General features: G+C 34.8%; 1 protein-coding gene across 1 annotated transcript; it reads left to right on the top strand.

Annotated features, from left to right (window-relative positions):
* The first annotated feature begins 5,794 nt into the window (after positions 1-5,794).
* On the top strand, positions 5,795-8,299 carry LOC145771033 (uncharacterized). Its single transcript, XM_082582775.1, has 4 exons — positions 5,795-5,884; positions 6,367-6,440; positions 7,304-7,483; positions 7,966-8,299. Exons 1-4 carry the CDS (start codon positions 5,879-5,881, stop codon positions 8,297-8,299), a joined length of 594 nt encoding a protein of 197 aa, XP_082438901.1. The 5' UTR covers positions 5,795-5,878.
* Positions 8,300-13,867: the final 5,568 nt, after the last annotated feature.

Below are 13,867 nucleotides of genomic sequence, written 5' to 3'. Positions count from 1 at the left end.
TTCGAAACATGTTGTTTGATTCGTTCTTCCAAGCGTCAGGACGTGCTGCTTTCGTATCGACTCTCACAGTGGAATTTAAGTTGGTAAAGTACGTCACTAAATTTTATGGTAGGCAAGCAGTTTTTGTTGGTAGAGGGGAAAATTTCTTTGGTCGTAAAGAATATCGGTGGTTTGACGACAAAGAAACAATGGTTGACGGTTTTAATCCTTGCTAAAGGCCGTTTCTCGTTCCACCTCGCAGCACTTGAAGCAATCTTTATAAAGACTCTCAATCCAATCTAATGCCGCCAAAAAGAATTCGTTTATGCCCTAAAACTTCTTCGTTAATTTTGCATTATTCTGATCAGCCAAATTTACATTCCGTTTTTCTTCTACTATAAATACTTTGTCACTTTTAGGCTTATTGTATTATGGCGATAGACCAGCTCAGTGGCCGAGAGGTTTCGCCTTCGGCTCTGGTGCTGGTAGATCTGAGATCGATTCCAGGTCGGGTCAAACCGAAGACTTTAAAAACGGTACCGATTGTGTTCTATCCTGCATAGCGCAGTGAGAATGAGTCGGGTAATAATGTGATAACATCGTAAACCTGATACAAATAAAAAATGAGCCCTGTCGCTAAAAGACCTTAGCTGTTGTAGAGCGACAATAAATAAAACCATAACATTATTATTATTATTATGGCGATAGCTCCTGCAGAGAGTCGGAAGAAAACCTGCAGCTTCGAGCTACCATGAGCAACATTCTACTTGCGATTTTCAAGTTCTGTACCACCAATCAACTCTTTATTGCTGGTAATGTTTCTCAAGTCGCTGTCACAGAAAGGGACGAGAGGTTTGTTGGTAAAGATGCCTGTCATCGTTTGAGTTTATCTAAACGTTCACACATTGGATTTTGAGCCATTTTCCACTTGAAATAGTTGCTTTTATGTTTTCCGACTTCTCAGCGAGGTCTGTTTAAGCAACATCTATCTCTGTCAAGAGTGGGAGCTTGTTGAAGGCTTTCTAAATTGACTTGAATGGCATGACGTTGTTTTTTCTCAAGCTCCGTACTTCATTGCCCTATCGTGAAGTTGCCACACCAGTATTTTCTGATCGATGAACTTTGAAAAATCTCTTGCGTGACATAAGTCTAACTCTAGACTCTAGACTCTAGAGAGAGTATAGGCTAAATTTATGTTTATAAAGGAGGTGATGGCCGTCGAATTTCTTTAGTTTTTTTAGTTTGTTATGAAGGCTTCTTCGGATGTAAGAAGAAGCAATAGTTGCTAAGCTGTACAGGTTAGTAGGCCTAGTTACTGTTAGATGGCGAGTTGGAGTTGCAATTTGACATGCCTCGTTTAGTTCTGAGTCAATAATGTTTTGTATAGGTTGACATAGACAATATTGAACCAGAGCATTTCGCAGTTAAATAGCATAAACATCTTGCGATGTGTTTTATTGTATTGTCTGCTACCAGTACGAATTTTCTAGCTTTAGTAAGAAGCTGTTGAGCAGATAGTTTTTTAAGTTTCATCAGGTGTGTTTTTTTACGACCAGGTCCTATCCAGTGTTACTCTATATGATATAAAGGGAATGTGGTATATTGTAAGCGATGTTACCCCCTGTTTGCAATAGTCTTGTTGAGATGCACACAAGAAAAATGGCATCACAAATAACACATAGCAACGAACAAGCTAGTACAGTAATAATTGCTGAATTATTTTCTTTAGTCTAGTTCAAATGTTTGATACGAAAATGTTATATCCTTTAACTACTTATTCCATGCTTTAACGATTGCAATATTGAAAAATAGACAGTAGTTTTTAAATCGTGGTTTAGATTACAATATGCATGCAAAACTTCTGCAAATACGATTAATTTGTAAAATAGTAATTGAGAATACTAAAATTTTGAAGTTTTATTATTCTAACCTACTAGAACATCTTTTGAGTTTGTCCAAATGTTCATTTTGCGTCATACTAAACAACAACAACAGTGGAAGCAAATTTTTAAGTCTCAAATTTATAATTTTGTTTTTACAAGATCTTGAAACTAACAAATTATTGAACGGATGTGTGCAGTTTCAGTAATTAATTTAACAGGCACTGGCCCAATAATTTGCTCAACGAACAATGGCCCCCGGGCAGTGGGATGCCGTCCTCTAGTGAGCACTAACAAACTATCCCGAGCGCATAACGTCGAAATAGACTCGTGACGTTTTCACGATTAGTTAAACAACGTGATTGAATGTGAAGATGATAAAGATTGCGCTATGCCGCCAACTTCAAGCGTCTTGTCTTGACTTGCTATCTGGCAAAGCTGAAGATTGCCAAGACCACTTGCATCTTTTCAGTTCACTTCATCACTTTCAGGTTATTTAATCTTGTACACCGTTTTTTTGTGCAACCTTATTCGACCTTGTACTAACTACTTCTATGCCGTGAATATTTGAGCTTGAGTTAGACTAAGATCTCGCCATGTCAATGGAATAATCTTCGTCCTCAGATGCGACTTGAGCTAGATGTTAGGGAAGATGTCGACCAGCCATTGTATTGATGGTTCATCCAGTTTACGCAAACTGTGCACACCTTTTGGAGCCCGACAAATGACACAAATTGTGTGGTCTAAGTTTGTTCTTCTTTGTCTCAAGCACAGATCGCAGATGGTGCCATCCTCCATTTGTTCATGTTTGGTAGAAACAATCCGACAGTGCGTGGGCGGTTGAGCCGCACCAATTTCTTTCTTGGCACAAGAATTCTGGTTGGATGGATGCCAGCGTCGATATGGATTTTGAAGTGTTGTGTTTTTCTTCCATTGCATTAAGCTCACTGTAATTGGTGTACAGTATGTAAGTGATATATTGCTTTGATTTTTATATAAAATATACGTAGCAAAGCAAAGAATGTTCTGTGTAAACAAATGTTTTCGTTTCAAACAATTTTAGTTGCACATGAAAACAATTAAAACCTGCTAGTACGCTATTTATTATACGTCAGTGGGCCTAGTGTAATAGCTCCTAAAAATGTACAGCGCACAAGCATCAGCGATGGTACTTTTGAGTTATAGTTTAGAAATTTTTGTTACTCATGCTTTCATGTCATAGTCTGCTTAGTGTTTGTGTTCATGTACAAACTCAAGAACATTAAACTGTTCACTGGTCAGCCAAATTTTTGTCTAGCCAATTTTCTTTCTTTTTTTCAGGCGGTAAAAGAGTCTTTTCCAGTGTATAGTCTTTTTCGAGACCAGAATGTGCCTAGCTTTGAAAGCGTTTGTAAACGTATTGCTCACGCCATACATTTGGATTAAAATGAATTGCTTTTGTATTAAAAGCCAGTACCTGGAATCCGGTTATTTTTGGACCACACTGCCATTTTTGTAAAGTGTTTGACGCTGAAGGTGGAGATTAAATTGTCTTGATAAACGTGACGCATAGTTCGAAACATCCGATGCTGGATGATTCGCTCTCGGCTTGACACAGACCTTACGTTTTGACCCGATCATAGCGTAGAAAGATAATCATCAACAGCTTTTGAGAAACTGTTTCAATAGCTGCAGGAGTAAATTAATTTTCCATTTTTCTCACCATGAAATTTGAAGTTTAGAAAAAGCAACTTAAGATAATGGCGTGTTGTGCAGCCTTGTTTAGATCATCAAATTTTTGCCTTTTGGGTGGCAAAAATCAGAATGAATTTGCCTACGACCGGAATTTTACAGTATATACACAGTGCTGCACACTATTAAACATAAATGTACTTTTTGTTTAGCCGTTTACATAAAAAGGTTATTTTCTTATCAGTAGTTTCTGTAAACGAATAAGAAACTAAAGAAAGTTTGCTTTTTTCTATCGTATTTCGTCTTAGAAATTAAACAAAACGCCATTTTTCAAAAATAGCTCGAACATATTGAGCCTTACTGTACATGCAGAATTACTGTTAATGTTGCAACTTACTAACTTTGCTAAAGGCTAAAGCAGGAAGAAAATAATTTCTTAGAAAAATATCTACTTAGGCTATGCTTGATTTTAAAACTAATTATTAAATGATAACTATTGAGAAGCAAGCATAAGAAGAGTCAGCTAGTTGTATAAAAGGTTAAATTTTTCATCAATTTGCTCTTGAAGATTTTGGACTTAATCAGTGAAAATTTTAAGGGTATTTTAGATTTGCATAAAAAAAGATGGTTCCATACTTCATTGAAGTGTCGAGTATGAGAAGAAAAGGTTTTCATTATACTAAGCTTTCGAGACTAACGAGAGTAGGGTGGCCAGTTCCTTACTCTCGGCGCCTTTACTTCAGCAACAATGCCCACCCAGTTTATCACACCCTGGGTAGAGGTGAGAGGTAATTTCAACAACAAGCTTAAGCCGAGAGTCGAACCAGGTTTGCATTATTGGAGAGCCAATGCCTTATCCGCTGCGCTATCCCACTGCCAAACACCGCTGTATAAAAAACATTAAAGAAAATACAATTTGGGTGGAGAGGTAACTTTTTTAAACCATACACAGACATAACTCAGCAACAACACTACATTTCACATTATAAAAACAAAAAACAATAAGCTAAAGTTTTCGACTTGTCATACAGCCCTTTTCAAGCCTATAAGAAAAATATTTTTTAAAAAAATACTAAAGAATAGTAGGCTACACTATCACAGCAAAAATATTATCAAATCTAAACGTTTGATAAACTTGCTTAACTAGCTTACAGGAAATGATAACTGAAAAATTACGCAGCACAACGGGTCAAGTATTTGAGAGGTAAAATTAATTAATTGTTCAGAAAAGGACTCAAACAGATTACGCAAGATGGACAGAAGCACAGCACGAGATAGTGGCACAAACAAAGTAAAAATACGAGAAGCACAAGACGTGACAATTCATTCAAGCAATAAACCCACATTGGAGTCCTTCGAAATTGTTCGTAAGTGTTTGTCCAAGTTCGACACCAAGATTCACAAGGCATTGATCATCAAATCTTTCAACTCAGGGCTCAACAGGCAATTATTTGCTCGCGGATCCTCCTATTTTTTAACAGTTTTTGAATGAATTGTCACGTCTTGTGCTTCTCGTATTTTTACTTTGTTTGTGCCACTATCTCGTGCTGTGCTTCTGTCTATCTTGCGTAATCTGCTTGAGTCCTTTTCTGAACAATTAATTAATTTTACCTCTCAAATACTTGACCCGTTATGCTGCGTAATTTTTCAGTTATCATTTTGTGTGAGCTAGTTAAGCAAGTTTCTCAAATGTTTAGATGTGACCACATTTTTGCTGTGATAGTGTATTATTCTTTAGTATTTCTTTTAAAAATATTTTTCTTATAGGCTTGAAAAGGGCTGTATGACTAGCCGAAAACGTTAGCTTATTGTTTTTATAATGTTAAATGTGGTGTTGTTGCTGAGATGTCTGTTTATGATTTAAAGAAAAAAGAATGAATTTATTTTCAACTCATTGATAGTAACAATAATAAACATACAGTACTAATAATCGCAGATCTGCGTTTCTTGTATCGTTTTTACATAGCCGATACTTTAACCGCAGCCATGTAGAGGAGCTGCCGAGTTGAATATTTTCTCACACCAATTCTGCTGTGGAAAAGCTGGAACAAAACTTTGCGTCATTTTCATGAAGTGTTTGACATGACTCGACAAGAGGACCAGAGTATCGCTATCAAACGTTGCCAACTATGGGGTGATACAGCCCGGTGATAAACCCTCGGTCTCCAAGGTTCAAGCAAAAAAGAAGAATGTGTTTAAATAAACAATCATTTCCATTATTGCTTATTTTTTCTGTTGATTAAACAGATATAAAAACGACTAATTTTGTATGCCAGACATCTCACGTTTTGGTTGTTTATTTTTCAATGTAAGGTTTATCGAAAGAATCATACGGAATATAAAGCATTATGCCGGTAAGAAGTACGTTTGTATTACTAATGGTCTGAGCTTTGCTTTCAGTGAAACTGAGCTGAAATTATTTGTAATTAATATTAAGTCAGATTCTGCCTCTGTTATGAAAACAATTATTTAAAACGTTTACGAATAGTAAACTTTTTTTTTTAATGAAAACAACAGTATTGAATTTGTACTAGCATTGCACACTATTGAGCAGTTCAAAGGTTTTAGCCTCTCATCATGTTATTGAAAATGTATGTATGCAACAATGAGCAGTATGAGTATATTGTATCTCTTTGGTACGGTAGGATCAGGCATAACTAAAAGTAGACAGAGAAGTGTTGTACTCCCGGTAAAATGAATGGATGCGGGCAGGTTAGCCCAAATTTTTATATCACTCTCAACTGTAATACAATATCAAGAAGTAAACTATTACGCAGCAAATTGAGCATAAATTAAGTCATGAAAGAAGTTTCTGTATATTTGTTTGTTTTCGCAGAACATTTTTTATGATGAGAATGGAAGTTGCACGTGTTTGAACGGAGGATGGTGTATTGTAGGCGGAGGCTGCGAGTAAGTTATCATTATTTCCAGATTTAATTCATTCGTAAGTATGTACTACCTCAAACTTACGAGTTGTGAAATATTAGGTGCAGAAAAGGAGGTTTAACAAATTTTAAATTACTGTTTCATAAAAGTTCAAATGATGGTTGCAGTCCTGAATTTCGTCATTGAACTACTACAATTACTGATTCACGAATAAAGAGAAAGTAAACTGAAAAAAAATCGTGGGAGTTACTCTTCTGTTTTATAGATTCGATGTTTATTTAGTTGTAGTCTACTGTATCCTTTTTATTACAACACAATTTTGGTTAATGCAATGTTGATATTCAAATTTACTTTAATTTCCTTTGCTTTAATTTACTGAACTGGCAAAAATGAATTATTTCTATAATTTTTTTTTCAAGACATTAAAAATTTATCTGTCAGCATGTAACCGTGATGGTGATAATACAAAAGTGTTGAGCTCAGCATTGTAAATAATATGTTTATTTTGCCTGTTTTGCAGCGAAAACACATTTCGTGTTTTGTTCAATCACTTTAACAAAATGCTTCTAATTATATTTTTACTTTGAAAGTGGAAAAAGAAGCATGCCTAATGTACGCCGGAGAATATTTTAAAGCTCATGATAAAATTAAGTTAACAAAACCTGGTAAAACTTCATATTGCTCTTAGGAAGTGAAAAGTATATATTATTCTAACGCAAAACCAAAGACTGTAAACATTTCATTGAATTTGCAACTACTTTTTTATTTATTTTTTATTTAGCTTTGTTTTGATGGTATCATTTTTTGAAACCTTTCAGGTAAGGTAAAATCACATAATCATGAACAAACTTTAAATAAATAGATTTTTGATTGCTTTGTGCCTTTAGATGCACTACAGGATTTTCTGGGGAGCGTTGTGAGTCGATTGTGATAACTTTTGGTGACGAAGGTTGCTGTGAACCCGAGGAAGTATCAAAGAAAGAAGAAAGTTCATCAACTGCCGTTATAGCTTGTGCAATTATGTTGGGACTTTTAACTTTGTGTGTTTTAGGTTTTATAGTTTGGAGGTGAGTGGAATATGCAGAACCAAGAATACGATATCTTGTAATTAATTAAGGATAGAGTTTCTGTAAGTTGAGCAGCAGTTGGTGTGGGGCACTTTTTATATCAGGTTAAATCTGAAAACCCCGAAACAAGACGTCGATGAACTGTATATCTAAAGGCCACCCACGGCTTATAATTATTATCTACAAATCTAGAAATTTAATGCACTTGTAAACTTTTACAGAGATTACAAATATTTTGAGAGCAAAAAATGAAAACATGTTACCTTTATGTTTACCGAATTCATCGAATAATACGCAATAAATCATGTACGGAATTGTCGAAATTTCAACTTTTATGGTTCCAGGATAAAATTGCCTGTATCCAAATGGTCTTGATATCTTTTTGAAAGTTGCAAATTTCAAATTTTGAAAGTTCTAAAAACAGTCCGTTTTTATTTTTATTTTTGGTTGTGTAATACAAAGTTAACGAAGTTGTGTTTCAGACGATTTCATTCAAAGAAAAAATCTAAATCTCGCGATGGAAACAGTCAAAATGAAAGAACGGTTCCTTCTCCAAAAGCTTCAGCGTTTGGAATTGATATGCGTTTGCTACATCAATCGCAAAGCACTCACTTTTCGTCAGAAATCAGTAGCAAAGCGCAAAAAGAATGCACACAAATAATCATTTGTCTGCAATCGTCAGATCTATTTGAAGAAGCTCAAGCAACTCCGCAAAAACAAAGCAACGCATTGTTTTGCTCCTCACCGGATCATCATGTGTTATTCGGCCTTGCTGAAGTACCGCGTCGAAAAAGAAGCCTTGGAATAAGCAGATGAAGCAACAACATATTTCATAAGCATCAGCTGATGTAGAAAGCGTTTATCGCCTTCGGTCTATGTATCCGAATTTGCAGAAAACACCAAAACAATTATTCCTTTGTATGATTGCACCTACAACAAAACAGCTATGTTTTGTTAGATTACCCGAAAAAAGTTTAAAGAAGCTTTTTGACATGGTGAAAGAAAAAAGCTGGCTCAGACTTTCCAACATCATAGACGCTCATTGCGCCGCGACGTAATTGGTCATCGTTATTATGCAAACTCCAATTGCTATGAAAGTTTTCAAAATAAACCTTTAAATGCACAGAATGAGTAAGGGTATGTTGCCGCCCTGTGACTTTGCTTGAATCTTTCAAGAAATTTGGCAACAACGACAAATTACTTCAAGAAACATACAAAATGGGTTCAAAGTAGAAGAGTTCTATCACCTCCATTACAAACGCAGAAAAGAATTTTCAATTGAACGGTTTGTATTTTACGTGCTGGAGAGAAGTGAAATGTTATTTCCATAACGGTTGAAAGTCTTTTGTTGAGTGTTTTGCACTTGAAGTGTCAAAATATATTCCAATTACTTCACTTCATCGGACATCGTCAGGATCATGTTGAATTGACCAGATGAAGTGGGTGACCCATTCAACACAGCAACCTTAAAAGAAAAATCATGGGTTAGGAGCCAGAAACAATTAGGTTACACAGGTGGTTCGAGGAACGCGGCACGATTACTAGAGTTGTACCATACTTCAGCATACTAGTTTGCTTACGCTGTGACACCTTGGATTTAACCATTGTATGGTAGCATTACAAGCGATTGCTGAATAGTGATAGGTGATCACCCAAGATTTTAAGCATGCTTTTGTTCATCATCATCATCGGCGTATCAGCAGATCTTTCTTTTTGCTTTTGTTAACAATCGTTTATATTTCTTCATTGATCAGCAAGGAATCAACATTGTAATTTTTGTGCAAATCTTTTATTTTAAAGTTGTTGTTGATTTATTTATTGTCGCAGTTTTTGTTTGTTTTCGCAGTGTTTATTGCTATTACAGCATTATCCGTCATCAGTAATCAACTTCTTCGATTCTTAAAATAAACAATTTTCAATTTATTCCTCCAACCACTCATAGAATGCTAATGAACTGTCAAAACATTGATGCTCAACTTTGAGTTTATTTGCTGTTTTGTTTAAATACAATGAAACTCCTTTTTTTATTTTTTGGCGGTAGCATAATTTTGCTCTTGTGCGTACACAAGATAGTTCGATACAATAAGGTCCTATAGAGGGTTGGTGTGCTATGTGTGATGAAGATATGCACTTATTTTACAGTGTGTTATAAAATTGCAATGTTATAAATAAGGTTTGTTGATGATCATTGTGTAGGAGGTTTCTTCTTAATTCATTTGTAATTTGAAAATTGTAGTTTGGCCTTTCTATACGTTAGATTCACTCCTGACATGGATTGTGCTTAACTCTAAACAGTGACAATACTGTAATTAACTAAAAGCTTTATTCTCTTAACAGGCGTTTGATTGCACAAAAGATAAAAAGATCAATTGACTTGAAAGCTGCTTCAAGTATCTTAACAACTTGTGAGAGGAAATGTGTTTATCAGATTAAACAATTTATTGTACATGATCGAACTTGATTTAGTGATTCTGCCATGCGAAGTTTATGAGGGGAGTTTGGACAGCTGATTGCATGGATACTAAACAAATAGGTCAATTTTATACCCACCCTGGGTTGAACTTGGGATTAAATATTCAACTTGGTATCTGGAGCGTTTTCGTGAAGTTGGTTTGTAAAATTAATTTTCTACAAAATCGTCAGAAATTTGATGGTTACTGAACTGACATAGAAAATCTGCAATCTAGACTGTCATTATGACCACTATAACTGTCGATTTTACCTTTGCTGGAAATATTGAATGAGCAGTTGAGAAAAGAGTTTATAACTTGATAGAAAAGCTTTTGGGATACATAAAATACGAATACTAGCAATATTTTCACCACAGTAAATTGCAGCATTGCCCGAAGTACAGTATTGCGAAGAGAACAAAAATTTTATTGGAGTTTTTCGAACATAAAATGACAAAGCTTGTGATGGTTATAGCAGAAGTACAAAATAAAAACTACCAAGAAAATCCATACTGCTAATGCATGCCATACTTCTTCAGAAATAAATGGTTTTGAACAAAAAGCTACAATTATACAACAAGTTCATTAAGTATTATACTGTAAAATTTTCAATCTTTTGGTCTGTGTGACATTCAGACAGCACGAATTAAATCATCATTACAACTATTTCTAATTGGAGTATTTCCTTTCGGTGATAAAATGTTATATGAGATTAAAATATGTTGTGGGCGCAACACATATCCCCAGTAGGCTGTTACAAAACGCTTGAATTTCGCAGACATTGAACCTGATCATGATTGCTTCCATTTCCTGTTGGCTAAAAAAAATATAAATAGCTTCACTTTTAGGAGCGATTATGCCAAGTAGAGGTCACGTCGTTGATTAAAAGAGTTTCAATTAGCTTAAATTATGAATTTTTCTCGGAATGTTTATGTAACTTTTGAAAAGATACCACACAATTGATCGGCCGAGAGCCACACAGCCACAATATGCCCACCAGCATGGAAGGAAACATGTTATATAAACTTGTGATGAGAACACTCCTGGCGTGGTTTGCCACAAAACATATTCATAAAATGCACCGAAAATGCATCGGCGGCTATTTGCACCCAAAACCAAAACAAAAATGATTTATTATGTTTGAAACCATTATTTTGAATTTTGTAGATGATTTTTTACAAATTTGTAATAAGCGCTGGCTGGAGCTGACGTTGTTTCCTACACTTTCTTAAAAATATGCAAAGACAGTTAGATGTTTAATTGAGCTCGTAATTTCATTTCAAATACTTTTGCGCCGCAGCTGTTTGTATACCCCTGTAGCCCATGTGTAGCCTATGGCTTTTATTTTTGTATTTTTTGTGATTTAAATATAGACATTCTTGTCTGATGCTAATAAATAATAATAATAAAGACAACAACTTTTGTAATACAAAAGAATCTTTACTTTTCAAAGAAATGCGTTTGATGTATTGTACAAGGCATGGTTAATTCAATTCCTTTGCTACATCAGGAATAGGTTAGTTTAGTGTTTAACTTAATTTGTTTAAAAGCGCAATCTGTTTATTGCAAAAACCGTTTTTTCACCTTTTGATAGACTCATGATTAGAGATGTAAATGCAAAAAAAACGAACCGTTTTTTTTAAAAAAAAACGTGTTTTTTTTCAAAAAAAACTTGAGCCAAAAAAAACACTCGTTTTTTTTTTTTTTTTTTTTTTTTTTTCTTTTTTCATATTTTTCTGAAAAAGTTGCAATTTTTTTGCAATTTACAGCTTAGTTTCATTATAGTGCTCTTGAAAAACATTAAATTACTAAAAATAGTTTTATTGGTGTGCTGAAATTCCTAAGTGTTTGTGTTTGGCAGCATATGTTCTTGCATAGTCCTATGAGGACCTATGTTGTTTCGCTTTCTTCTTCATTCTCTGGCATGTTTGTGGCAGTAGACCTGACAAACATTGAATTAATGAAATTTGATACATGACATAATGTAGATGAGTTAATTTCTTTTTCCTTTTATGGAAGTTAGCCTATGATGTTAGTATACTGTGGTACTGGTTATTCTTGTACACACTCAATGGGTTGACGAAATTTTGACAAAACAAGGTGGCAGTATTCAGTACACACATTTACCTTGTTTGTGGACGTGGTAATTTACTAACGCAAGCTATTGCCAATAGCTTGTTTAAACATGTTTTGTAACTGATAGCTTGCCAACGATGTATATGCTTTATAAATGTTGAAACAGAAGTATTCTTTTCGTGTGTTGTAAGATCTTGGATTGGACACTTCGTCATTGATGCTTCTTGCAGATTATTTGGGACATATAATGCAAGAGACCTTATCACTGATATTTTTAGCTGTCAAAAGTTAGTGCATTTGTCAGAAAAGGTTTAGGTTAATGTTCCTTTCAAATGCCCACCACCCATGTTGACTATTGCTAGTAACTACCATTCTACCAACCTTGAATGAAGAAATTTTTCCTTTAAAGTGGAGTTTTTCAGCACTGCTCAGTGCTCAGTGTTCACATAGTGAATAAATGCTTTATAATGCTTTTCCTGACAAGAATAAAGTTTTACCCATATTCCCACAATGCAGGATAAAGATACAAAACAAACATCAAAGATGAAAACTTATTTTATTTGAGAACTAGGCTTACTGTTTTTTGAGATAAAAAGAAATTGACCTCTTGTCGTTACGCACCAATAAAACCATGATGCAAACTTTAATTTTTTTTATTGGGCAGAGGAAAGATTGACGAAAAGTTAGGCAAAAACAAAAAAAGTGCTAAAGTCTCAAAGTTCTGCAAACTAGTTCAAATTGGATGGATTAAGTGCAACCGATAGCCATACTTCTTTTAAACATGTCTATGACAGCACAATGGTGTGATTAAGGGAAAACAAACATGACTATGACGTCACAAAGGATTATTGAATCTCTTCAGGGAAAATAAAAAAACATCAAAACGTTTCCATCTTTCACTACATTTAAATGTGATTTGGGCTAAAAGTTGGGACTTTAGCACTACACTGCTTTTGCCAAACTTGTCATCAATCTTTCTTCTACCCAATTATTTTTTTTTTAAATTTACGCACCATGGTTTTATTGGTGCGTAACGACAAGAGGTTAATTTCTTTTTAGCTCAAAAAGTAGTAGCCAAAACTTGTTTTAATATTCATAAACAGATAGCCCACCCCATAAAACATGGGGGTAGAGCTAAAACTTATGTAAATATGTTGAGCGGTTCTTGAGATATGGCCGTTTTTCTATTGCTCCTTATCTATAAAGCCACTTAGTGGCTAAGGTTATTTCACTTATAACTCGAGAACCGCTTGTGTGATTTTCATCACGTTTGCACCAAATGCACATCAACTGGAACAATCTCTTGACGTTGTACTGGTAATGGTGTGGTGTGCTGGTGAAAAGTGCCTTTGTGAAGTAGAGAAACAGGACCCTGACCACCTGGTCCTAACGTAACATGCCCATTAACCAAAATCCCAGGTGGCTTCGAAACTGTACATGAGTGTGGTACTGTATTTAACAACTGGCTGAACCAAATTACAGACAATACTTGAGATGTGCCAACCATAGGACACTGTGTTACTATTTGAGACGATGAGAAATGTTTATGGCTCGTGTGTTGAGACTTGAGAGACATATTGTCTCATTTGAAAGATGTTATACGAGTTATGAGACTATTTTTTTGTTGAAAGAGACGCTATTGCAATGAGTTTACCCTAATTGCTGCATATTGTGACATTTAATAAAAAAATAGGTAAAAAAAACAAAAAAAACAAAAAAAACGAATAAAAAACAAAAAAAAACGATAAAAAACAAAAAAAACGAGCTCGTTTTTTTTAAAAACAAAAAAAAACGTTTTTTTACATCTCTACTCATGATTAAATTCCTATGCCTTTAGTCTGCGGCTGATTTGTAACAC

The sequence above is a fragment of the Aplidium turbinatum genome, chromosome 5, assembly GCF_918807975.1.
Source record: "Aplidium turbinatum chromosome 5, kaAplTurb1.1, whole genome shotgun sequence".
Lineage (NCBI taxonomy): Eukaryota > Metazoa > Chordata > Ascidiacea > Aplousobranchia > Polyclinidae > Aplidium > Aplidium turbinatum.
This window is presented reverse-complemented; position numbering and strand designations above follow the sequence as displayed.